Here is a 26014-nt window from a genome sequence, read left to right as displayed (position 1 = left end):
GCTGCCCCATCATGCAGCCCCAATCCAGCGGGGCTCCTACCAGCCCCACCCCGGCCCCAGGCCCCCAGAGCCCGCAAGGGAACTGGGGACACCACCACAGGCCTCCCTGGGGGGCTCTGATGAACACTTCCACACACACACGTGTACCTTACATACCATACACAGCTCACACACATGCATTACACGCCAACTACATGCCTTATACACATACCCTTTACATACCTTATACATCGTACACACGTGCCCTACACACCTTACACACATGCATGCGTCCCTAACAAACCCTTCCTATACACATGCACACCCCTTACACACTCCCCCACGAGTCCCATACACACACGTACACACATTCCTTATGCATGCACACACGTGCACACTGGGACACCCTCACAGCTGCTCCATGCTTACACCTGCCTTTCTCACACACCTTAAGCAATCTGTACACTGTACATACCTCATACACACGTGCACACACAGCACACACACATTAACAAGACTCTCACACACACTCTCACGCTCTCTCACACACACTCACTCTCACACACTCACACTCACACACTCTCACACTCACACACTCTCACACACACTCTCACACACTCTCTTACACTCACACGTTAACAAGACTCTCACACTCACTCTCACACTCAAACACACTCACATACTCTCACACACTCTCACACTCACACACTCTCACACTCACACACACACTCTCACACACTCACACACTCTCACTCTCACACTCTCTCACACACACTCACACTCTCACACGCTCACACACACTCACACACTCACAACTCTCACATTCTCTCACACACTCTCTCACACACTCTCACTCTCTCACACACTCACACACTCACACACTCTCACTCTCTCACACACTCTCACTCTCTCACACTCTCTCACACACTCTCACACACTCACACACTCTCACACACTCACAACTCTCACATTCTCTCACACACTCTCTCACACACACTCACACTCTCACACGCTCACACACACTCACACACTCACAACTCTCACATTCTCTCACACACTCTCTCACACACACTCTCACACACTCACACACTCTCACACACTCACAACTCTCACCCTCACACACACTCACACACTCTCACACTCACACACTCACACACTCACAACTCTCACATTCTCTCACACACTCTCTCACACACACTCTCACACACTCTCACTCTCACACACTCTCACACACACACTCACACACTCTCACACACTCTCGCACACACACTCACTCTCACACACACACTCACACACTCTCACTCTCTCACACACTCACACACTCTAACACACACTCTCACACATTCTCTCACACACACTCTCACACACTCACACTCTCACATTCTGTCACACTCTCACACACTCTCACACTCACACACTCACACACACTCTCACACAGTGTTCACACAGATGTACACATGCATTCACGTGTGTTCCCCACGGTCACATGATGCAAGCATGCAGTATGTGTACCCTTGAATCCCCTCACGGTGGCACACAAGCACAACCACACACACATGCACGTGGTCACACTGTGCGCACACTCACATGTGTGTACTGCTTGGACACACATGTGCGCACACACAAACCTAGACACATACACAACTCCCGTCTTTCCTGTCGTCCACTCCCCCTGCTCCTCCAACCCTCACGGGGCCGCTCACCCCTGACTCTGAAGCTGCCCCAAGCCCTTGGCTTCCCTGTGTCCCTGTTGGGACCAGAGCCCTGGGGGTGCAGATCCCACCCCTCCCATAGGCGCCCCCTCTCTGGGCCCAGGCCTTACACTCTGCACGAGGGTCCCGCACTCGCCCCAGCCGGCCACCAGGAGCACGTGGCTGCTGTTGCTGTGGCTCACATTGCAGGCGGGCTGGCCCAGGTAGAGGGACGACTCGGGGACGGCCTCCTGCCGCAGGAACTGCTTCTGCACGGCCACGACCACCTTCTCCATCTCGCACAGCACCCTGACGGCGCTGCTCAGTGTCAGCCGAGGGGACGGGCCTGAGGGTGCAGGGCTGCTTGCCCCAGGGCTGGGGGCTGGGACAGTGCTGTCAGGGGAGTCACCTGCAAGGCACAGGAGGAAGGAATGTGGGTCTGTGCTCTGGGGCCTGTGGCGGCTGCACCTGCAGGATTGCACAGTGCGGGGACCATGGCTGCACGCTTGCACCTGTGCGTGTTTCTGCCAGCCCAGGCCTCGCTGCTCCACACCTCGCTGCTCCACATCTTGGCCTACTCCTGTCTCCTGTGGGCGTCTAATGTCCAGCATGCGCCCTGCCCACCTTCACCAGCCCTGTTTTCATGGTGCGCCTGCCCACTCTGCCAGGGGCCACCTCAGCCTTCCCCTGTCAGCTGCTCCAAGACACCTCCTCCAGGAAGTCCTCCCTAACCACACTCATTGGACAGGAATAGCTTCGCCTCCCCTGTACCTCCTGTTTCCAGCCTGAGGCTGAATGTCCTCAGAGGTGGCCCCAGCCCATCTCTGGACTCCAGCTCTCCCAGGAGCTAAGGGTTGCTAAACCCGGAGGCCGAGCACATGAGGAGAGCAGGGAACACACGGAGGGCTGAGAAGTGCTGCCTCTGGGGTTGGTCACGCACACTGCACGTCGGCCAGGCAGCCAGGAGCGTCCCAGTGCACACGCCTGGGGCAAGTGAACCCCAGGAGTGCCTGGAGCGGTGCATGAGTGAAGGGACGGGAAGGGAAAAACACACATGCATACAAACACACGCGTGTGGTGCAACATTCACACATACGCACACGCGTGCACACAGGACAGCTGCCTAGGACCTCACTGGGACAAGCAGGCCTTCGTGAACGAGTGTCCTGAGAGAAGACGCTGTGGGGCAGGATCGTGGAAGAAGGAATAGAGCACTCCACCTTCACAGGATCTTCCAGAATATTCTATGGGGAAGTCGAGTTCTTCCTCGCAGTCGCAGGAGAAGGAGCCGAGGGTGTTCCTGCAGGTGGTCCCGGGTGCACAGTCATCCTCGCCTGCTGCACACTCGTCATAATCTGTGGGATATCGGGACACAAAACAGTGCCGTGGGCCCGGAGTACCACAGTTCCCACGCGGCCCAGGGGCTGCCAGCAGAGAGCAGCGCCGTGGGCCCTGAGTATCACAGCTCCCACGTGGCCCAGGGGCTGCCAGCAGAGAGCAGCGCCGTGGGCCCTGAGTATCACAGCTCCCACGCGGCCCAGGGGCTGCCAGCAGAGAGCAGCGCCGTGGGCCCTGAGTATCACAGCTCCCACGCGGCCCAGGGGCTGCCAGCAGAGAGCAGCGCCGTGGGCCCTGAGTATCACAGCTCCCACGCGGCCCAGGGGCTGCCAGCAGAGAGCAGCGCCGTGGGCCCTGAGTATCACAGCTCCCACGTGGCCCAGGGGCTGCCAGCAGAGAGCAGCGCTGTGGGCCCGGAGTACCACAGCTCCCACGCGGCCCAGGGGCTGCCAGCAGAGAGCAGCACCGTGGACCCTGGGTATCCATCACCCCACGTGGCCCAGGGGCTCCAGCAGAGAGCAGGGCCAGGGTGCCCTCACACAGCCTTGTGGGGCTGTTTCTCCCAGCGGGGGGTATAGCACAGGAGCCAGTGCAGCTCTGGGGACACAAAGGACATGTGTCTGCAGGGGCTGATCCAGAAGGAGCCTGGGCCCAGGGTGGAGTGTCCCCCCATCCCCCCTGAGGCGGCCAGCAGACAGGAGGGGCCCGCACCCACCCCTGGTAAGTTGGAAGAGGCCCTTGGTCACTGCCCCTGTCTGCATCCAGGACCAAGAGCGGCACAGACTGCTGGAAGCGGGTCAAACCAGGAAAGCCCAGCACAGAATTGCCGGCTGGTGCTCGAGGGACTGGCACTGTGGGGTGGCAGAAAAGCTACCACCAGGAATGCCAGTCTGCCATATGGGCACCAGTTCATGCCCTGGCTGCTCTGCTCCCAGTCCAGCTGTTAGTGTGCCTGGGGAGACACCAGCGGAGGGCCCGATCACTTGGGCCCTGGCACCGATGTGAGAGAACCAGAGAAAGCTCCAGGCTTCGGTGTGGCCCAGCCCCGGACACTGAAGCCGACTGCAGAGTGAGCCAGCGGGTGGAGACCTTCCCTCTCGCCGCGATGTGTGTCTCCCTGGAGCACTAACTTGTTCATCCATTAATCACTATTTTTAAAATAAAACGCAGGTTGAGGGGGCAGTTAAGCCAGCCCATGTCACGTGGCACAGTGCCTGGGTCCAACTCCTGACTCAGCTCCCTGCATGGGGCCTTCCGGAAGCCTCTGTAACAGCAGACATGCAAGACAGCATGTGGGGCCGGCGCAATGGCTCAGCTGACTAATCCTCCACCTCCAGTGCCGGCATCCCATAGGGGCACAGGTTCATCCCAGCTGCTCCACTTCCCATCCAGCTCCCTGCCTGTGGCCTGGGAAAGCAGCAGAGGACGGCCCAAAGCCTTGGGACCCTGCACCCATGTGGGAGACCTGGAAGAAGCTCCTGGCTTCCAATTTAGCTCTGGCTGCTGTGGCCATTTAGGGAGTAGACCAAACAGATGGAAGATCTTTCTCTCTCTCCTTCTCTCTGTAAATGTGTTTTTCCAATAAAAATAATGACTCTTAAAAAAAAAAACTTGGGTGCTGTCACCAAAGTAGCCCATTAGATATTTGCCAGTATTCCAGAATCTGAAAGATTTTGGTCCCATGCCCAGGGGTCTTTGGGTCCCCTGGCCTGTACAGACCACACTGTAGCCAGGATGGCAGTGGCCACGTTCCTCATCCAGTTGAACCAACACCCTTCCAGCTCAGAAGTCTGCTTGGGGCCCACATTGTGCACGGCAGGTTAAGCCAGATCAAGGACCTGGTGAGAGTCCCGGCTGTCCCACTTCCGATCCAGCTCCTGCTAATGCACCTGGGAAAGCGGCAGAGGGTGTCCTGGTGCTTGCGCCTGCACCACGTGGGAAACGCAGGGGTTCCTGGCTCCTGCCTGATCCGGTCCTGGCCACTGCAACTGTATGGGGAGTGAACCAGTGGATGGAAACTCTCTCTCTTTCTCTCTCCCTCTCTCTCCCTCCTACTGCTCTGCCCTTCAATAAATAAATAAATCTGAAAAGAAAGCAGATACCTCTCTTGTTCTAATTGACAACAGTCCTTGGCGCGGACCAAGCACCGTCTGGCACCCCTCCTGCCTCGGGACCGTCAGGTCCTCCAGGCCCTTGGCTTTGACGTCACACTGAGACCTGGTCCCTGACGTCTCAGAAGCTCTAGGCAGCAGTCCCGTGGGTGAGCATGGGTCCAGCTGAGGCCACCTGCTGCCAAATGCACTGCCGGGTGGAGACCAGCCCCGCCCCTCCAACAGGTGCATGCCCCGCCCCTGGGGCCAGGACTTTTGACAGCAGTTGTCATGCGCCTGGATGAACCAAGCGAGCAGCTTGCCAACGCAGGGGGCCCAGCAGAGGCGGCCATTTGTGGCACAGGCTCTCGCACGTAGTTCTCAGGTCTCAGCATTCATCATCTGTTTCTACGGGCTTGCTGTAACTTTAGAACATTAAGCCTCCGACAAGTCATGGAGACTACTGGGGAGTTTTGCTTGCCCCGTAAGGACACCTGGACGGTTGGGGGTGAAACAGGAAATCTACATATGCTTACGGATCTCGACGTCTGCGACTGTATACAGTCCCCAGTCTCCCGCCCCCCCTTCACACTTGTCACTGATGGGTTAATATCTGTTTTCTGATGTGAGGTGAGACAAGAAGCTGCGCTGCCTTCTTCGCTGTCTTACCTCTCAGTTATTTTTAAAGATAGATTTGCTTTTATTTGAAAGAATTTTTTTTTTTCGGAAAGGGAAGGAGAGACACAAAGAGAAAGGTCTTCCATCACCTGCTAGTTCACTCCCCAAATAAGCATGACAGCCGGAGCTGCGCCCAGCCGAGCCAGGAGCCAGGAGCTCTTCCGGGTCTCCTACACAAATGCAGGGTCCCAAGCCTTTGGGCTGTCCCCCACTGCTTTCCCAGGCCACAGGCAGGGAGCTGGGTGGGAAGCGGGGCAGCCGGGACACAAACTGGTGCCCATATGGGAAACCAGTGCCACAGGGCAGAGGACCAGCTGGCTGCACCATGGCACTGACCCCACCTCTCAATGATTCTTCTCAGAACCTAGGGGGAAGAGGGGGCTGTACAGGGAGTGACCCAGCACCCCTCAGCCCTGGGGCAAGTGCAAGGGTAGGACTGGGACAGCGCCCTGGGGAGCTTCCAGACTGCCTGCCATCTGGAGCCTCGAGAGAAAGTTCCCAATCACAGTGAGAAATGAAAGAGGATCCTGTCTTATCCAACTCATACGCAGGGAGGCCCCGAGAGGCACCTTGGGGTGTCCACTGTCTCCCCTCCCCTCGGGACCCTGCCCCCACGTACCCTGCAGGAAGGTGTCGCTGGGGACCACCTCCAGCACGGTCATGTTCTGCAGGGCAGCCAGGAACGCAGCAGACACCTCCCCCACGTCCACGTCGGCAATGATCAGCACGTGGAACTCCACCATGACACTGCCGTTGGTGATACGGGTCACCTCCAGCCTGACCCCGCCGGTGTCCAGCTGCTGGCACAGCTCAGTTGGCAAGGAACCCCGCACCTTCAGAGAAATGCCACTTGTGAGCAGAGCCACCTGCAGCCCAGGGCATGGGGACCTGCCAAAGGGCGGCCTCTGGTGAGACGCTGTCCCGCGGCAGGCCTGGCCCTCACTGAGAAGATGGCACACCATGCTATCCCATGCCAGCCCAGAAAGGCCAGATGAAACAGGCTGTCATGCTAAGCTCCTGCAGGGCCGTGACCTCCCAGAGAACAGCTGGGAGGGCAACCCAGGACCCAGGAGTCAGCGTCATGTTCCCCAGTGTCTGAGGGATCCAAGGGACAAGTCCATTGTCACCCAACAATGGTTGTGGACCCAGAGAGAGCCCTGGCTGGCTTTGATCGGCCTCATCATGTCTGCTGCCACCTCTTTCAATCAAACCCCCAACATCTCCTGTATGCACGTGCTGGGCTGGGAACTGGGGACCCCTAGACAGCTGACAGCCAAGATCCCAGGGCCAGCACCAGACGGCTGCGGGAGGCAGGGGCCGTCCCTGGCCGGCAACACTGCAGTGTCATTGCAGTATTACACCCTCCCTCTAGGGGGCACTGCAAAGCTCGTCATTATCACACTCTGCCCCTAGGAGGCGATGTCGAGTTCTGCAGTATCGCAGCCTGCCTCTAGGTGGCAGGAAACAATAGGAAACGCGGGATCACATGGGGTCTCCGTGCAGTGGAGTGGTGCCATTCAGCCGGAACACTGCAGGTGGACGGGGCTTGAGACCACGCTGAGCGAGAGCAGCCAGGCAGGCTGTCACGCGTGGCATGACCCTGTGCGTCTCAGCTTCGCCCGCAGAGACGGATATCAAGCCTGGGCCCAGGAGGGGTGACCAGCAACCTCTCAGCCACAGGGTTTCCTTTCAAAAGGGTGGCGATCCATGGTCATTGCACGATTGTGCAAGATAATCTAACCTCTGCTGTGCACTCAGGGCCAGCACAGTGGCTGAACAGGCTAATCCTCAGCCCGCAGTGCCGGCATCCCATACCAGCACTGGTTCAACTGTTCAAATGGAACCAACTGTTCCATTTCCAATCCATCATGCTGCTTGTGGCCTGGAAAAGCAGCAGAGGAGGGTCCAAGTCCTTGGCACCCTGTACCCACGCTAGAGACCTGGAAGAAGCCCCTGGCTCCTGACTTCAGATCCACCCAGCCATCACAGCCATTTGGGGAGTGATCCAGCAGACAGAAGATCTCTCTCTCTCTCTATCTATATATATAGATATCTGTCTCTATACAATCTTTCTTTCACATGAGAATGATTAAATCTTACAAAATTTAAAAGTACGTTTTTACGGTATGTGAAATATATCTCAATTTTTTCAAGATTTTTTTTAAGCAGGAGGTGGGGGCTGTGTGTCCCCAGGACCCCACTGCGGGCAGAAGCGGTATAACACAGGACAGAAAAGATGGGTCCTTCCTGCTGATGCGCCTCCCCCTTGGCAAGCCAGGAGCCTGGGGACCTCCCCGCCTCCTCCAGCACACAGCCCAGGGGCCCGTGGGGCCGATTCCTGGGCCTTGGACTCCACCTGCCGTTACCTGCAGCAGGACACTCACCGCCTTGAGGAAGAGCTGCAGGAACTCGCGGTGCTCACGGCTGCTGGTGTTGCGCAGCGACTCGGAGAATGAGACGTTGGCGAGCCTCACCTGGCCGCCGAGTTTCCTGGCCTCTGCGGGAACAGGCGTGGGCACATGGCTGAGGGCAGCAGAATGCCCCGTGCAGCCTCCTCGCCCAGGGCGAATGACAAGCCAAGGCTGGCCTGAGCCCAGGAAGGAGGATCTGGACCTGCTGCCCTGAAGGGGGAGTGTGGGCACAGAGGGAGAACCTTCCAGGGGCTGCAGAACCAGCTCCCCATCTTCCCCTCCCCCACCTTGATGCCGTCTTCTGTACACAGGGTTCCAGCAACTTCACAGCAAGTCAAAACAACTCCAATTGGCCTAGGAAGGCACCGTCGCCTGCCAATGCCAGGGCCTGAGAGGTGAGCCAGTTGTCCCTGGCCACCCAGGATGCCCCTCCGCTGGGCCGTCCCTGCTCTAGCTTCCTCTGGCTGAATCTTTTCCCCACATGAGCTTTCTGGGACCACATGGGATGCACAGCCTGGAATCCCAGCCCCATAGCAGCCCGGCTCCAGCATGTGGTTGCCTGTGCCCCCTGCCAGTCCTGCCTCCACCAGACATTCCTGCAGTACCTGTCATGTGCCAAGGGTTATGTGGGCAGCGACAGAGAAAGACATGGGTGAGGAGCTTACAGCCTGCCCCCCATCCCACCGCCACTACTGCCAAGAGTTCCTTGCTCAGGTTGGAGACAAACCACTGAGCCATCCAGCCCCACATGTTGCTGTCTCCGAGCCGAGTCACAACAGCTGGCATGGCGAGCTCTGCTCTCAGTCCCACGGCTGGCCTGTCTGACCAGCCAGTGCCACCCACTGCCCCTCCTCCAGCTCACCATGAGCCTGAGCCAGCAGGGTCACAAGGACTTGGGTCTAATCTCCCAAGCAGAGGCCCCTTAGCACATCAAAGGACAGCGACAGAACCCCAAAGATCTTGCTGCACCCCAGGAGGTCACCTTCAGGCTCCCCCAAGAATGCAGTCCCCCTCTCAGTGCTTGGGAAGCAACCTGAGGGGTGAGGACTTGCCTGCAAACCTTGTACAACCTTGGGTCTTCGGGGGACACGGGTAAGGAAGTGGCCCAGGAAACACAGGACACACTGAGTTCAAGTCCCAGCTCCCCCCACCCCCACTTCTAGCTTCCTGCTAAGGTGCACCCTGGCGGGCAGCAGGTGCACCTGCTGGTGGAGGCTCAGGCACCTGGGCGCCCTCTCCCCCCACTATCTGGACAGGGAGCTAGGATGGGTTTCTGGCCTCCTGGCTTTGGCCTGGCTTGACCCCATCTGGTACAGTTAGGAAAGGAACCGGCAGTTGGATCTCTGCCTCTCTCTCTCATTCAAATTCCACGAAAATAAGCAATGAAAATTTTTGAAATTGCAACTGCCTCAGGTAACAGGGAGAAGAGAGGAATTTTATCTGAATCTACATCAGCAGGGACAAAGTTGACTGTGAACTCGCGGTGCCTCCATCCAATCTCAGCCCCTACTGTGGGGACCCGGGCTCAGGACAGTCACTCGCAGGTCTCCACTGCCCTTCCTGAAGGCCAAGTCCACCGAGCAAGGCAAGAGGGGCACAGCTCAACAGATGAACACTGCAAAAGTTCTCCTCAGTTCTCCCCGTGCTCTGGGCAGGCAGTGGGCTGCTCTGGGACACCCCAGCCCGGCCCGCAGCCTGCCCAGCTTACCCTGAAAGCAGTCTCCGGCCAGCCTGTGTCCAGCTAGCAAAATGAGCAGACACACCAATGCGGAGGAGAAAATGGAACCCCAGGGCTCCTGGGTAAATCAGTCCTCTGAAACCTCTGCCAGCGCGAAGTCCTCCTCCTCCTCTCCCTTTCTTCCTCTCCCTCCTCCCCCTCTCCTTCCCTCCCTCCTTCTTCTCTCCCTCCTCCTCCCCCCTCTCTCCTCCTTTTCCCTCCTCCCCTCTTCCTCTTCCTGTCCTCCTGGGCAGAGGAAGGCACGCTCCAAAGCCATTACCTGTCCTCACTTTGAGGTGTGCTGGGGCACCTTCCTTCCCACATGCTTTGGCCACCAGCTCCACCAGATGCAGGACGCCTGGCTGCAGCCCCGACAACACCACACGCGTGTCCTGGGTCTCTAGACCCACAGTGGAGCTCGGCGCAGGGCTCAGGGTGAGCTGGAAGGTGGGGCGCAGAGCGAGACTCGCCACCCATGCCAGGTGGAAGCCAGAGCTGGTCACGTTGGAGACGGTGACCCGCTCAATGAGGACAGGAGCTGCGAGCAGAACACCAAATGGAGACCACCGTCAGTGAGCCGCCGCAGGGGAGCCTGGTTCAGGCTGGGAGTCGGACAGCAGTCGCCCTGGGATGCACCTGCACGCCCCAGGGATTTGGGGGAATGGCTTCAGGGGGTAGGTCCTGAGCCCTCTGGACCCCGACAATGAGGAAGCAGGCTCTGGGTCCCTTGTCATCAGGGCTGCCCAGCTCCCACCCTGGTGGGACACACGGAGGGGATAGAGCTGTGTGTGCATACAGGGATGTCCTGGGGGCCACGGGAGGTCAAACAGAGGCTGGCTTCTGCTGGGCAGCAGCCAAGTCTGGGCACTGATCAAGGCCAGCCAGTGCCGTGAGCTCACGACAGACACCTCTGTAGGGCGGCCATGGCCCGGGCTGTTTCCTGCCCTGAGTCTCCTGCGTGTCACCCGGGGGTTTGGGGACAGCCACACTTCTGTACATGACAGGATCTGGTGGGGAGAGGAAGGAGGTGGACCAGGCTGGAGTGTGTCCCCATTGAGTGCAGTGCCCCACTGGGGGTGGCGCTGGACCAGAGCTCAGCCCAGCTGGATATGCAGCATAATTGTGGTACGGGATAACTGGGGTGCCCAATAGCCAGGGTTGCTGCTGCTGAGGCTGGTCCCACACAGGGTCCCCCAGGGCTCCTCTGCACTCCTGCACACCGGGAGCTCAGGAAGTGGTAGCAGAGGGCTGAGATGGGGAGGGGTCACACCCTCTCCCCACCCAGACCAGCACAGCTGCAGAGTGCCAGCCCACTGGGTGTCCTCATGCCCCAGAGGAGAGAGGCCTCTGCCCACTGCGGGGTTCCCCAGTACTCACCGCAGGTGGGGGTCCTCAGAGATGCCAGAGTCGGGGTCCGTGGCAAGGCTGGGGAGCCAGGGAGGCTGGGGTCCTCGTTCTTCCACTGTGTGGGGCTCAGGGGGGTCTCCCACATGGGCAGGGTGGTGTGCCACACGACGTGGCCCGTGGGGTCCTCAGGGGGTGGCTTCGTGGTAAGTGCTCCCAGAAACTGTCCATTGGTGTCCAGCAGGTCAGCTGTTGCCCCCTGGTGGGAACTGGGAACTGAGCTGGGAGCCCTGGAGGGGGCAGTGCTCCCCAGGCCGGGGGCTGTGCTGGGCTCTGCCTCGGCCACCCCTCGCCCTGTGCTGCCCCACCGTTCCTCGTGCTGCTGCGTTGAGATGCTGGGCGGGGGCCCAGCGGTCTGGGTATCCTGCAGGTGCCTTGGGCTGGATGCCAAGGTAAGGTTCTCTGCGTTGAGTGCTGCTGTTCCTATGCCCAGCAATGGGGCCGTGACCCCTGCCGCTGCAGATGGCACAGCTCCCGTGGGGCTCCCCATGTCCCCTGCAAGACACAGCCACCATCAGTCAGACAGGCGCCTGGTGCACAAGAAGTGCAGCCACGCCCACAGAAGCTAGCCCTCCACAAGAACACTCCCCGGAGGGAGGCATGGCCGGTCCGTGCTCTGTCCCCATCTGTGCCCAGCAGGGAAGCATGGCCGGTCTGCGTTCTGTGCCCATCTGTGCCCAGCAGGGAAGCATGGCCGGTCTGCGCTCTGTGCCCGTCTGTGCCCAGCAGGGAGGCATGGCCGGTCCGCGCTCTGTGCCCGTCTGTGCCCAAGGGCAGACACAGCTAATCAACTGTAGACTTGGCTAGCCAATCAACCCTAGCTTCTCAGCTCAGCGGCCCAAAAGCCCCCACTGGGGACAGAGATACGGCAGGTCTGGGCCTTTGGCCAGAGCCCACCCAGAATCCCACCCTCTAGGGCATGATATTGTCTACGGAGGAGCAGTAGCATACGGAGTCTTCATGCCTTGATTCAAAAGGAAATCACATTTGTGACTACTAGAATGAAGATAGCAGCAGGCTGCGTCGTGGTTTACGTGCTTTACTGCCTTTATTTTAATGTCTCTCGTCTGCTTTTAAAAGAACTGAAATCAGGGCCAACATTGCGGCCTAGCAAGCAAAGCCTCCACTTCCCATCCCGCTCCCTGCTGGTGGCCTGGAAAAGCAGCAGAGGACGGCCCGGGCCTTGGGACCTGTGCCCCAGGGGACAGCCAGAAGAGGCTCCTGGGTCTTGACCTTGGACATGTCCAGCTCTGGCCAGCTGAGATGAAAGCTTGCTCACTCACTCTTTCTCTCTCTCCTCCTCTCTGTAACTCTTTCAAATAATTAAATAATAATTCTTTAAATGCATTTGCTCCCATGATGGTACTGTCTCTCATCCACTTTTTAAAAGAAGCTAAAATACGAGCATTGCCGTGGGCCCTTGGCACCGTGCATGGTGGGGAAGTGGCCGTGTCCACCAGGGCCTGGGCAGGGACACGCACCCTCGCAGGCCCGGCCCGACCGGCTGGGGTTGACATCCCTGGCCACGCGGCACTGGCAGCTGTAGGATCCTTCGAGGTTGATGCAGCGGGCGGCTGGCGAGCAGTCATTCTCCGAGCTGTCTGCACACTCGTCCCAGTCTGCAGTGGGTGGGAAAGGGAGACACTGACCAGAGGACAGGGGCTGAGGCTGGGAGGCAGAAGGTCACGGTCAGGGCTGCGTGGGCACTGTGCATGCTGCTGGGCCAGCCAGCCAGGGGCTGTACCCTACTCCCACCCCTGTGCATTGTGTGGGAAACCTGATCCCTAAGGATGGATGAGCCCAAGGCCAGTGAGGTCACAGGACCCGGTGCCCTTGCCTTCCAGCCGCAACTGCCCAGCAGGTGCCAACTGGGACCCACTGGGGCCAGGTGGGTGGCACACTCAAGGTGTGTCACCACCTCCAGGCAGCCTGGACAGCGTCCTGAGGCCTGGGGTGCTAGGACAGCCTGACCAACCATTATGCATGTGAGACCTTCCATGCCTGGGGCGGCCGTCACCCATCAGCACCCATCAGCACCCACTGGGCAGCTTGAGGCAGCCCTGGGGACCCCACATGAGCAGGGCTGTGCTTCCTTGGAAGGGGCAGGCTCCAGGGGGGCTCCCTGCGGCCTCCTGGCCCTGGGGGCTCATGGCCACATCACTCAGGACCTTGTCTTTGTCGTCATGTGGCTCTCACCCACCCTGCATGCCTGCGCGTCTTCCCAGTTTCTTGGAAGGATGCCTGTGTGCACTGGGACCCTGAGCCCACCGCGGGGTGGCCGGACCCGGAGACTTGTGTCCCTCAAAGACTTCGTGTTAACTGAGCACATCCCCACTCTGCAGGCGGACATAACCCAGTCCTCATCCAACTAGGATGTGGGACAGTCTACACTGACGGCTCTGTAGCAGGAGGGAGGGGGAGCCAGGGGAGCCTGGGTGGCCACGCTGGGCTGCACACCACGGAGGGTTCCATCTCAGAACCCCATGCACCAGGCCCCAGCCCTGAGCCAGCCAGGCAGACCTCTCCGCTGGGACAGGGGCTCCGGGCAGCGTGCCTGGGAGGGGAACGGGGACCAACAGGTGTCTGAGCTCTGAGGAAATGATCCCGCCCTCGCAGCCAGAGCCTGTGTGTGCTCAAGCCCTGGGACAGCCAGGCTGTGGCTGCAGCCCCTCCAGCTCCCCCTGCGTCCCAGGCAAGGCCACACCAGATGCCATGGAACACCGGGAGAGTGGACAATGTTCCATCCTCTCCCCCTTGTCAGGCCCCAAGTCCCATTGCTTCTGCCTCCAGGCCAAGGGCACCACCAGAAGGGAGGAGGCCCCAGTCCCGCGTGTCCTGCGGGGGCCGGGTGTGCAGTGGGGGCCCTCTCTTCCAGCGGAAGCAGCACTCGAGGGCCTGGCGTTTCCCAGGCCAGGGTCAGGTTCCAGCAAAGAACCAGACTCGTCTCGCTTGATTTCCCTTTAAAGATGGCCGCCTAAACCCCTGGGGAGGGAGGAGACCCCGTGGGGAGAGAGAGGCCCGCCCGTACCTTGCACCTGCGTTCCCTGCCGGTCAATCTGGAACACCGTGCTGGCCCACAGCGGCCCCAGCATGGGCGACAGCGTGGACACCTGCAGTGGGAACTCGGGGTCCTGCACGGTCAGTCTCAGCGTGGCAACCACACTTCCCGCTTGCAGGGACACGAGGTGTATCCACAGCTTCCCGCGCCTGCGCAGGTCGGACACGGCAGGCGGCAAGGACTTCTCCACCTGCCCGAGGAAGAGGAGAGTGTGGGACGGGCAGGTGTCCCAGTCGTGTCACCAGGGCACGGCACTGGGCAGGGCACAGGGGTCGCCGCTCCCCTCTGCCATCAACAGGCTGCAAAGACACAGCGCCACTGCCCCCACGGGCTCACAGCCCCTCTCCACCAGGCTTCTCGAGGGACAGAGGGCCCCCCAAGCCTGGGCTGTCACCGTGTGTGCTCATGCGAGAACCGAACCCGGAGACCCCGTGGCTGTTCGGGGTGGTCTCTTTGCCTCACTGGGCTGCATCCAACAGGAAACACGCAGAGCCGGGCGCTCTGGGGTCAGCACACCTCCTGCAGGGAGTCCTTGCAGTCCAGGAAGTGAAACTCCCAGGCCCTCGGCACTGACCCCTGCTGGCAGATGGAGGAAACGCCCTTGGCAAATAGCAACTCCATCTCCTGCCTCTCGAGGGCGCTAGGTTATGAGATGCTTGAACAAGCTCATGGAAATACACATGGGCTTCAAACACTCCCGATGGCATCGAGGCACTGTCGGCCAAGCTGCTGCCTGGGACCTGGGCATCCCATAGCGGCACCGGTCCAATCCAGCTCCCTGTTCATGTGTCTGGGAAAGCATCAGAGGATGGTCTGTGTCCTCGGGCCTCTGCCCCCACGTGAGACCCCTGGGAGAAGCTGCTGGCTCCTGATCTCAGCTTGGTCTAGACCCAGGTAACGCAGCCATTTGGAGAGTGAGTCAGCACATGCAAGACCTTTGTCTTTCAAACAAATGAGTCCATCTAAAAATGACTGAATCAAAATCAACTTTTAATCCCACTTTTCCATGAACTGAGCCAGGCCCACAGGTGCATATCGCCCACTGGACCCTCCACCTCACGTTCCTGGGACTGTGCCCTAAACAACAAGCCCTGTATCTGGGGTTGGCACCGTGGTGGGGTTAGTTAAACCTCTGCCTGTGGTGCCAGCATCCCATATGGGCGCCAGTTCTAGCCCCAGCTGCTCTCTTCTGGTCCAGCTCCCTGCTGATGGCCTGAAGAAGTAGCAGAGGACAGTCCAAGTCCTTGGGCCCCTGCACCACGTGGGAGACTGGGAAGAAGCTCCTGGCTCCTGGCTGCAGCTAGGCCAGACCCAGCTGTTATAGACATCCGGGCAGTGACCCAGTGGGTAAAAGACCGTTCTCTCTTCTCGCTCTCATTCTCTCTCCTCTCTCTCTCTTTATCTTCCAAATAAATAATTTTTTTAAAAAAGTGCTTGGCCTCACCCAGGAATCCCATGTCTTCTGTCAACTATGGTTATTGCGCTAGTTGGCAAGAAGGGTTGCAATCTCAAACTTTTTATGTAATTCCTGTGTCTCAGATTCGTCGGAAGACAGAGAGCGTGGAACCTGGCTCAGCTGTCCTATGCCACGCATTGGCATTGCCCATTAGCCAAACGGCAGGAACAGAGGCTGTGGTTCCCGGCAAATGCTTATCCCAGGAAGGCACACCAAAGTCGGGAAATAGATTTCCCAGACAGAAGGTCTGGTCGGACGACCGAGCGTTGCACATGGCCAAAAGACAGGATGTCACCGAGGAGCGAGGGGCCCCCTCAGAGCAGAAGCCATGGTGGGCGAGGGGTGGGAGAGCCATGGTGGGCGAGGGGTGGGGGAGTCGCGTGGCCCGGGCACCTGCGGGAAGGGGCGGACCGCAGGTGCCTGTACCTCCTGCAGCAGCTGGCTGACGAAGGCCTGGTACTCGCTACTGCTGGGGTCCTGCAGCTCGACTGTCAGGTTGCGGTCCACGATCCTCAGGGTGACTCTGAACAGCTGGGCCTCTGAGAGGAGAAGCACATGAATGAGCTCGGATCCCGGGAGCATGCGCCACGGGCGCTTCTGCCGCAAAGGTCGCCTGTTTGCACAGACACGCAGGGACAACAGTGGAGGCTCGGCCCTCAGCAGGGAGTGGGAGGCAGGAGAGGGCTCTGTCTCTCCCGCAGTTAGCCAAGGAAATGCTGACCCCAACCCACGCGTGCAGGCGTGCTTCTCCTGAGAGCCCCTCGGAAGCACCCATCTCAGTCGCGGAGGTGGCGGATAAACACCCTTGTGTCCTGAGACGGTCGGGCCTCAGCCTAGAGCCTCATGGACAGTCAGTACCCAGCACTGCCCAGGCACCGGCTGCACCATGTGCACTGGCATCCCAGCTGGCCGCAAAGTAGCCTCAGACAAGGCCAATGCGATGGCAGGAGGGCACCCCCCACTCCCAGAGCTGCTGTGGTGAGGACTCAGGCCCCTGGACAGCAGGTGTCAGCAGGTGGGCCTGGAAGGGGAGGTCGGGTCCCTCCTGAGTGCAGTCACATGGTGACTGCAAGGGTGGATTTGCTGTGGAGTGAGCTGCCCCCTTGCTGCTCCGTCACCCAAGCTGCCACCTACTCTGCGAGGACTCTGCAGGGAAGACCTTCCCACAAAACCCCCCTGCCCCAGGCCTTCTGCCAACCACTCTCCTGCAGAAAGGGCCCAGGATAGGCACCTGGCTCAGCAGCTAAAAGGCCATTGGGATACCTTATCCACGCTCCAGGCCCTGCGCTGAGCCCAGCTGCCATGTGCAACCCCAGCTTCCCGCTAATGCAGATGCCCTGGATGGCAGTGACAGCCTGGGTGTCGGGGTTCACGCCGCTCCAGAGGGACACATCTACAGAGCCCCCCCCCACTCCAGCGCAGTCCGTCAGAGCAGGCGTTTGGGGGTGAGGGTGTGAGCCAGCAAACAGGGCGCTCGCTCTGCATGTGTGTGTGTGCCTCTGTTGGGGGAGCAGCATATGTACATGTGTTTTTGCTTTTCAAATAATCTTTTAATTTGTTGTTATTAGAAAGGCAGATTTACAGAGAAGAGACAGGGAAAGATGTTCTGTCTGCTGGTTCACTCCCCAAATAGCCGCAATGACCAGAGCTGAGCTGATCCGAAGCCAGGAGTCAGGAGCTGCTTCCGGGTCTCCCACGTGAGTGCAGAAGCCAAAGGCCTAGGGCCACCATCTGCCACTTTCCCAGGACATAAGCAGGGAGCTGGATGGAAGTGGAACAGTCAGGACACAAACCAGCACCCACATGGGATGCCAGCTCTTGCAGGTAGAGGATTAGCCCGTTGATCCATGATGCCAGCCCCTTCTCAATAACTTTTTAAAGCTAGGGGCACCATTGCATAGTAGGTTAAGCCTCCACTTGCAGCACCAGTATCCCACATGGTCTCTGCTCTCACAATATAACTGGGAAAGTAGCAGAAGATGGCTTGAGCCCTTGGGCCCCCTGCCACCCCTGTGAGAGACTTGGATGGAATGTCCCTGCCCTAATGTGCTCTGGGACATTGTGGGGCAGCCATACTGGGTCCCCAGAACAGGGCCAGGATGACCCGCAATCCATTTGGCAGCTCACCAGTTTTGACGGTCAGCACGGCCGAGATGTTAGCCCCGCAGCCCTGGTAGCTGGTCTTGACCTCGTAGAGGACCCCTGCCTCCAGCCCGGCCACCGCCACGGTCTGGGCCCGGGTCCAGGAGCTGCTGAGCGGGACCCCGCCCCTGGACACCTGGACGTGGAAGGTGCGGTTCTGGGCGGGACTGGAGCTCCAGGACACGCGGAAGCCAGTGCTGGTGACATTGTGCGCCACGTGGTCACCGACAGGAGGGCAGTCTGTAGGGGAGAGGAGACGTCAGGGAGAGCTCCCTGAAGCACAGGTGGATCCTCACCTCCCGTGGCCAAGCCGGCCCACGCACGACTGTAAACCAAACCCGGTCGTCCGAGGCGGGGGGCCAAGCCCTCTCTCCCCGAAGCTGCCAGAGCATGCGAGCAGCAGGGCAAGATGTCAAAGTGCTGCCACTGAGACAAACAAGAAACAAGAGGTGTCGATGCGGGTGGCACAGCATGCCAGTCATCCACCCGTAGTGCCAACATTACCAGTTCGTGTCCCAGCTGCTCCATGCCTGTGGCCCGGGAAAGCAGTCGAGGACGGCCCAAAGCCTTGGGATCCTGCACCTGCGTGGGAGACCCTGAAGAGGCCCCAGGCTCCTCCTGGCTATGGATCAACTCAGCTCCAGCCACAGTGGCCACTTGGGGAGTGAACTAGCAAATGCAATCTCTCTCTCTCTCTCTCTCTCTCTCTCTCTGTAACCCTGACTTCAAGAAAAAATAAATACATCTTTAAAAACGAATGGAAGTCTGAGGTTGAAATCTCAGACACTCTCCGGCTGAGCCAAATGTGTGATTCACCCAAGGTGCTGGGTCCAGGCTGTGGATAACACTGTGGCCTTTAAAAGAACAAAAGTGTATTTATTTGTTTTGAAATAATTGTAGAGATAGAGAGGGAGAAGCAGAGAGAGAGCTCGTCCATCTTCTGGCTAACTCCCTAGATGACCACAAGGCCATAGCTGGACTTGCCCAAAGTCAGCAGGCAGGCGCTTCATCCAGGTCTTCCACACGAACGCAGGGGCCCAAGCGTTTGGGCCATCCCTTGCTGCTTTCCCAGGCCACAAGCTAGATGAGAAGTGGAACAGCTGGGACTTGAACCAACACCCATAGAGGATGCTGGTGCCACAGGTGGCAGCTTAACCCACACTACCACCATGCTGGCCCCACATGTGGCCTTTTATGCAATACAGAATCAGTGTTTGGCAGAATGCCAAGACAAGTTCTGCAGACTGCTGACCATGACACCGTGCCAAGACACGGGCAGCAATGACCCCCACGGCAGCTTGCCCCCGCACCGTGCCCACAGGCACTGCATGCAGATTCATACCTGAGGCCGCCAGGCTAAACCCCGTGGTCAGCTGACCGAGAACACTGAGCCTGTGCCCCCACATGTGTCCACGGGAGGACAGTGGGCACGGCCACCTCCCTCGGCCCTCAGTGCACTTCCCTACCAACAGCCGCGCTCTGGGATGCACTCCGAGGTAGCTGCCCAAATCCACCCTCCTGCCTGGTGGAAAGCTCAGCTCTCTTTGGATTAAAAGGGGGAAAGGTGGGGGACTGCTGGCTCCCCAGCAGCTGTGGGTTACAGGGGAAGTGAGTGGCCCTCGGGCTAGGCGCCAGGTTCCATCCGAACGCTGGTTACCTGGCACGTTAGTTCCGGCTGGGGCTGGGCTCTCTTCCCGCAGCTGGAGTTCCAGGCAGCCTTTCCCGAAGCAAAGGGCCTAAGTGGTGAAGCCCCACGCCCTCCTCCCCCACCGCCATGAGTCTGCAGCGTCCACCTGAAGTCAGACGCTGCGGCCACTGGACGCCCAGCCTCTCCCTCCCCGCCTTAAGTGGAGCCGGTGTTGTGGCGGAGCTGGCTAAGGCACTGCCAGGAGCACCTGCATTCTAGGTGAGCGCCAGTTTGCGTGCCGGCTGCTCCACTTCCCTCCCAGCTCCTGGCCCTGCGCCCACGTGGTGGACCTGGAAGGAGAGTGCATGGCACTCTGGCCACCGCAGCCACGTGCGGAGTGAACAGTTCTCCCTTTCTCTCTCCCCTCTCTCTCCACACTTGTCTGGACACCCCTAAAGCCGCTCACAAAAGCAAAGACAGGCCCAGCCATCCCACCTTTCTAGCATTTTCTTTCATGCTCTACTCATGTGCAGCCCATGGCCTGGGCCCTGCACTGTGGACCTCGTCACAACTCCATGTCAAGGGACTCTGAGATGGAGAGGACTCCACCCTAGCCCAGGCTTCAGATGCCACCCCCCTGCATTTCTGTTGCCTCCTAGGATCCCAATGGATCACAGGTGGATCCCAGGATCCCAGTGGATCTCTGTGGGCCGCAGTGCCTAATCCACCTGCCAGAAGCGCTATGTGCTACATTCGTGCTGCCCATGCACGCAGCACCAAGCAGCGCTCTCCACAGCTCAGGAGGCCACAGTGGGCAGGTGGGGGTCACAGGCTGCTCTGGCCCTGGCCCCCTGGCCCCTTGCTCCCCCACCATCCCTCGCTATTCTACCACCCATGGGAGTTAGTGGACGGTGACTTCTCCCTGGAGCAGGTTTTGGGGCAAGTACGTGGACCTGGCACCTGTCCAGCCGCAAAGAAACACAGGCTCTGGAAGTGGGCAGGCTATCTTGGGTCACTCGGTGGCCCTAGGGACAAGCACCAGTGTCCTGCTCAGCCAGAGCCAGGGGAGGTGGAGTGCTGAAGGGCAGAGGACGGAGTGAAAACAGGACATGGCCTTGAAGCTGGAAGGAGACTGTCTGAGTTGGCAGCTGCCAGCCAGGAGGCCAGGGCGGGGTTAGTCCGACAGCACCGCGGTCCCGGGAGGCCAGGGCGGGGTTAGTCCGACAGCACCGCGGTCCCGGGAGGCCAGGGCGGGGTTAGTCCGACAGCACCGCGGTCCCGGGAGCTGTGGCACCTTTTGTGGACCTCAGATCTGAGCAGCTGGTGCCACTAAGTGGCTATGTGATCCCAGGGAAAACACACTTTCATTTCCAAGGAAACAATCCAAAGGTTGAGCAGCGCCACTGTCCTGCCATCCTGCCTATAAAGGCAAGGCTGGGGCATTGAAGTGACAGTGCCCACTGCCCCCTGGGGAGCCTTGGATGCGCATGCTCCCCTGGCACTGCCCGCCAGACCAGCAGCAGCAGCAGCAGCTTGGCCGGCTCATCCAGGGCCAGGGCCGTCTGGGAGGTGGCCACAGCAACAGCTCCAGCCAGGGAGCCCCTGGGGGAGGAGAGGGCCTGCTTTGCCGTGCTATCTGGGCTGGCAGCTGAGTTGGGGGGTCTCAGAGGGCTGCAGGCAGGCAGGGTGCCCTGCCTCGGCGCTGCCCCGCCCAGTGGGAAGCAGGGTTTGTCCAGGCACTGAGTAGCTGTTCCATCCCAGCTGTGCACAGAGGCAATGTGCGGGGTGTGAGGGTGACCCCAAGGACGCCCTGGGACATGACATGGGAGCGTGAAATGATTTCCTGCGGCTTTCCACTGCTGCACGAACCCGGCCGCCCTGCGTGTCACCAGCCGGCTGCCTAATTTCCTAAGAAAAGGATCCGACATGTGCGTGTATTTTCCAAGGCCTGGTGCCTCCGCGCCGAGCCAGCCCATTGCTCATCTGCATTGGCGTCCAAATGGAAACCCCCTGCTGCTCCCCTGCCCACTGGGGGTCAGGACGCAGCTGGCATCTCTCAGCTGGACATCCGACCGTCCCTCCTAGCAGCCATCCTCACCGCCAGCAGAAACACTCAGGAAACAGGGACCCAAGGTTCCCGCTACAGGCTGGATTCTGGAACATGAAGGAAAGCAGCTCTGCTGGCCCTAGACTGCGTGGTTCCCGGGGCCACGCGCCCAGGGCCTCAGAGGAGGGAATGGCTGTGGCATGGCTCAGCTCCGGTGGTGCTGCCCCCTGGAGCACACTGTGAGGATGGCAGCCATCTTAGGGCTGTCCCGCCAGTGTCCCCACTGACAGGCCAGCGCAGCCTGGACCACAGGCCTCTGCACAGAACAAGCTGTGGGCCTGAGGCAAGAAAGGGGCCTGCCTCAGCTCTTATTTCCCATAAAGGTAGCTGCCTCCGGGCCCGCAGTGTGGCATTGTGGGTGAAGCCACAGCCTGCAGAGCCGACATCCCACATGAGTGATGGTTCGAGTCCTGGGTGTGCCACTTTCCAGTCAGCTTCATGCTTAATGAAGCTTCATGCTTAATGAGCTTCGTGCTCTCCCAGGTGGGAGAGCAGTGGAGGATGGCCCAAATGGTTGGACTCTTGCACCCAGAGGGAGACCTTGATGAAGCTCCTGGCTTCTGCCATTGTGCCCATTTGGGAAGAAACACTTTTATATAAACATTTTTTAAAAGAGTAGTTGCCTCCCAGGGCTGTTCTAAAAATTAAACGAGGCAACACCCAACACGTGCTTAGCACACAGCCCGCATGCCAAGTGCCAGTTACCAGCACAAAGGGAGGGAACTGCCTCTGGAAGTCCCTGCAACAGGACAGCCTGCTTGTTACACTGGCCACGCCCCCACCCTGGGGGGAGAGCAAGACCCCCTGCGCCCGTGTCACGAGGCAGAAGGTCGGGCAGGAAGCGGGCTACTGCCCTGGCAACAGGAACGGCTAAGAGCATGGCAGCATGGCCAGTCCACCTAAGCAAATCCCAGTCACGGAGGCCAGTTGATTTCCTGGGGGCTCGACATGGCAGACTGGTCACCCGCGGCAGAGGGCCATGCCGTAGGATTTACACGCGGCGATGGCCAGCCCGGTGAGGAGTGATGTGTCCTCCACTGGAATGACAGGAGACGCAGTCACACCTGCCAGCCGCATAGGGCGACCCAGTGTGTCCAAGGACCCATGGAACTCTGGTCCATCCCAGGGCTGTCCACAGCCATCCCACCCCGTGGAACTCTGGTCCATCCCATGGCCGTCCCACCCTGGATCTCTGGTCCATCCCACGGCTGTCCTACCCTGGAACTCTGGTCCATCCCACCCTGGCTGCTGTTGGGGACACCCTCAGCTCTCTGAGTCTTTTCTGTATCTTACTGGCTGCTGACCACCTCCTTCCTGCCAGCTGCACCCACACCTCAGTGCTGCGTGGAGCTCACTTAGCAGCCCTGCTGACGTACCTGCTCACTGTGCCTCCACCCCGCCTCCTGCGGCCTGCCACCTGCCCTGTGCCCTGTGCCGGGTCTCCCGTGGCCTGCCGCCTGCCCTGTGCCCGGTCTCCTGTGGCCTGCCCTGTGCCCTGTGCCCTGTGCCGGGTCTCCTGTGGCCTGCCGCCTGCCCTGTGCCGGGTCTCCTGTGGCCTGCCCTGTGCCCTGTGCCCTGTGCCGGGTCTCCTGCGGCCTGCCCTGTGCCCTGTGCCCTGTGCCCTGTGCCGGGTCTCCTGCGGCCTGCCCTGTGCCCTGTGCCCTGTGCCCTGTGCCGGGTCTCCTGCGGCCTGCGGCCTGCCCTCTGCCTGCCCTGTGCCGGGTCTCCTGCGGCCTGCCGCCTGCCCTGTGCTTTGTGCCAGGTCAGCTGGCATGGGGATTGGCTACCACACCTGGTCACTCTGCCCATGGCTGCAAGCTTCGCGTCGTCCCAGTCCCCATCACATCGTTCCCTGGAGCTCTGGCAGAAAGTACTTCCGACGGGGCAGGGGGTGCTGTTAAAACACTAGAAGCCACAGCCCCGTTACCTCCACTTACGGAACCTAAGATTCCCTAATGTGACCAAATACCCCATCTTCTGAAAAACCCGGTGTCAGGGCTGCCAGACGTGCTCACGAGTTCCCTCTGGAAGCGGCAGGGTGGGCCATGCCCAGGCCCCACCAGCCTTCAGCACCACCTCTGCTCCAGTCTACGCCCTAGCGCCTGCATCAGCACCCAGGACCTCAGCACATCCCTCCTCTGTGCCCAGCAGCTGGCGTGCCCCACCGCCAGGAGCCCCAGGTGCAAGTGACTCCCTGTGCCCCCGTTACACCCTTCACAGCTACTGCCGGCTTGCTGAGCTCTGCCCTCTGGCTTCGCTTTGGAACTGGTCCTTCTTGGTCCACTCCTCAACACCCCGCAGATCCACACAGCTGCCGGGGCTCCTGGTCTACATGCCCAGGGCCCCTATCCTTCCCTCCAAGTCCACAGTTAAGTGTTGCCTAAGGAGCCTGCCTCCTTCACAGCCCAGCCCCTCACTCTGCACCTGCCTCAGCCGTGGGCACGCTGGCTGCCACACACAGTGCCAGCTCCCTGCCAGTTCCCTGCCAGCTCCAAGCCCAGCCCTGTCTCCCTGTCCCCTTCCTTGGAGCCACCCGACTGCTCCAGCAGGATGTCACGGCCCCCTGCTTCCTCCTCCTCCTCTGATTCACCTGTGGTCTCCAGGGTTCCTCCTCTAGCCTGCTCTTAGCCCCTCTCCCCTGCTTCCTAACCCGCCGCTGGACACCCCACTTTCCTGCTTCTTGAATCTCGCTCATGCCCTCAACCCTGCTGCCTCCAGGGATGGACTCCAGGAGCCCCCAGCTGGTACCAAGTTCCCTTGGCTTCTCACAAGTGCTGGACTGGTCACAGTGAGAGATGACTGAAGAAGCTGGGCTCGGGCTCAGTGCGGTGGCCTAGCAGTTAAAGCCCTCACCTTGAACGCACCAGGATCCCATATGGGTACTGGTTCTAATTCCAGCACCACTTCCCATCCAGCTCCCTGCCTGTGGCCTGGGAAAGCAATCGAGGATGACCCAAAGCCTCAGGACCCTACACCCTCGACCTGGAGTAGGTTCCTGGCTCCTCGCTTCAGATCGGCGCAGCATTGGCCATCACGGTCACTTGGGGAGTGAATCATCGGGTGGAAGATCTTCTCTGTCTCTCTTCCTCTCTGTATATCTGGCTATGCAATAAAAATAAATAAATCTTAAAAAAAAAAAGAAGGAAGAAGGTGGGCTCAGTGCCGTCTGCCAGGTTAGCACCTCAGAGCCCTGAAGTTCCAGCCTGCCTGAGCCCAGGCCTCCCAGAGCCACCTGCAAAGCACCTGGAAAAGCCACCTGCAAAGCCACCTGGAAGCAGCCAGGGTGGCCAGCACCCTGTTAGGGAACCTGCCGTTCCCTCAAGTTACTTCTGCTTGATATGGATCAGCTGCACCCAGCACCTGGCATGGCTCCCTTCCCTGGGCACTACCTTCCTCCAGGTGACTCCGCAGCTGGGGAGGCGGGCCCGCCGAGGACCCCTGCACGCCAGCGCACCGGTGCCAGCCCTCCTCGTTGACGCACAGCTCCGCCCCCAAGCAGGTGCTGAGTTCTTCATACAGGCATTCGTTCACATCTGAGGACAAAGAGGACAGGCCCACCTCCTCACTCCCCCGGCCCCTCACCCTTCGCCGCTGCTGTGGGTCCCAGCAGCGAGAGGGGGGCAGGTGTGTTGGGCAGTGGCCCCAGGACATGCTGCAAAAGGCTGGCACTGGCCTCCCTCCCAGCAGCTGCCAACACCTGGGCAGGGCACGCCAGTGCCCAGCTGGCATCAGCACTCTGAGAAGTTGGGGCACCAGGGAATGACACAGCAGTTTTCACCGTCATGAAGACAGTTTAAGAATCCGCACTTGAAGTCTTCAAGAAGTTCATGGAAATGGTATTTTGCAAGTTTTCTTTGTGGGAAAAAAAAAAGAAGAAATCCATGCGATCCATACGCGGGAGGGGTCACCCAGCTCACAGAAACGCGAGTTGCAGAAAAACTGAATCAATGGATCTTTTCCATGACCACGTGCCACGAACTGTGCAAGGGTGGTTACGGATGAAACCAGGGCCACCCAGCCACAGACGGAGTGCAGCTGGCTTCTGGATTGACAACCAAAACTCATGCAGCGCCACCCTGCCCAGCGGGGCCTGCCCTCCGTGGTGGTCCTATCGGGCAGCAACAGTTCCCGGAGCAGCGACCTCAGCGAGGCGCTGCCAAGTGCAGGGAGCAGGCGGACACAGCCCGACCCCTTGCTGCTGTCATGAGGCCCAGACGGGGCACCCACCGAACACCACAGCCCCGCTCCTGGCCAGGGTGAGGGATCAGTTCCCGCTTCCTTGTTTTTTTCTTTTTAATTAAAGATTTATTTGTTTG

General features: G+C 59.7%; 1 protein-coding gene across 1 annotated transcript in view; it reads right to left on the bottom strand.

Annotated features, from left to right (window-relative positions):
• The window catches only part of UMODL1 (uromodulin like 1), a 39635-nt gene that overhangs the window by 5335 nt on the left and 8286 nt on the right, over nucleotides 1–26014 (bottom strand). Inside the window, exons 6-16 of the mRNA XM_040986603.1 lie at nucleotides 25088–25231; nucleotides 17950–18204; nucleotides 16249–16361; nucleotides 14337–14556; nucleotides 12790–12927; nucleotides 11282–11803; nucleotides 10185–10442; nucleotides 8161–8273; nucleotides 6396–6609; nucleotides 2812–3025; nucleotides 1802–2045 (exon numbers count right to left, since the gene is read on the bottom strand). Of these exons, the coding sequence (XP_040842537.1) occupies nucleotides 1802–2045; nucleotides 2812–3025; nucleotides 6396–6609; nucleotides 8161–8273; nucleotides 10185–10442; nucleotides 11282–11803; nucleotides 12790–12927; nucleotides 14337–14556; nucleotides 16249–16361; nucleotides 17950–18204; nucleotides 25088–25231 (2435 nt within the window). The remainder of the gene's footprint in view (nucleotides 1–1801; nucleotides 2046–2811; nucleotides 3026–6395; nucleotides 6610–8160; nucleotides 8274–10184; nucleotides 10443–11281; nucleotides 11804–12789; nucleotides 12928–14336; nucleotides 14557–16248; nucleotides 16362–17949; nucleotides 18205–25087; nucleotides 25232–26014) is intronic.

Source organism: Ochotona curzoniae, unplaced genomic scaffold (genome assembly GCF_017591425.1).
Source record: "Ochotona curzoniae isolate NIBS_2020 unplaced genomic scaffold, NIBS_Ocur_1.0 contig_4516, whole genome shotgun sequence".
Lineage (NCBI taxonomy): Eukaryota > Metazoa > Chordata > Mammalia > Lagomorpha > Ochotonidae > Ochotona > Ochotona curzoniae.
Note: the sequence above shows the minus strand (reverse complement) of the source record. Positions and strands in the feature narration are given on the sequence as shown.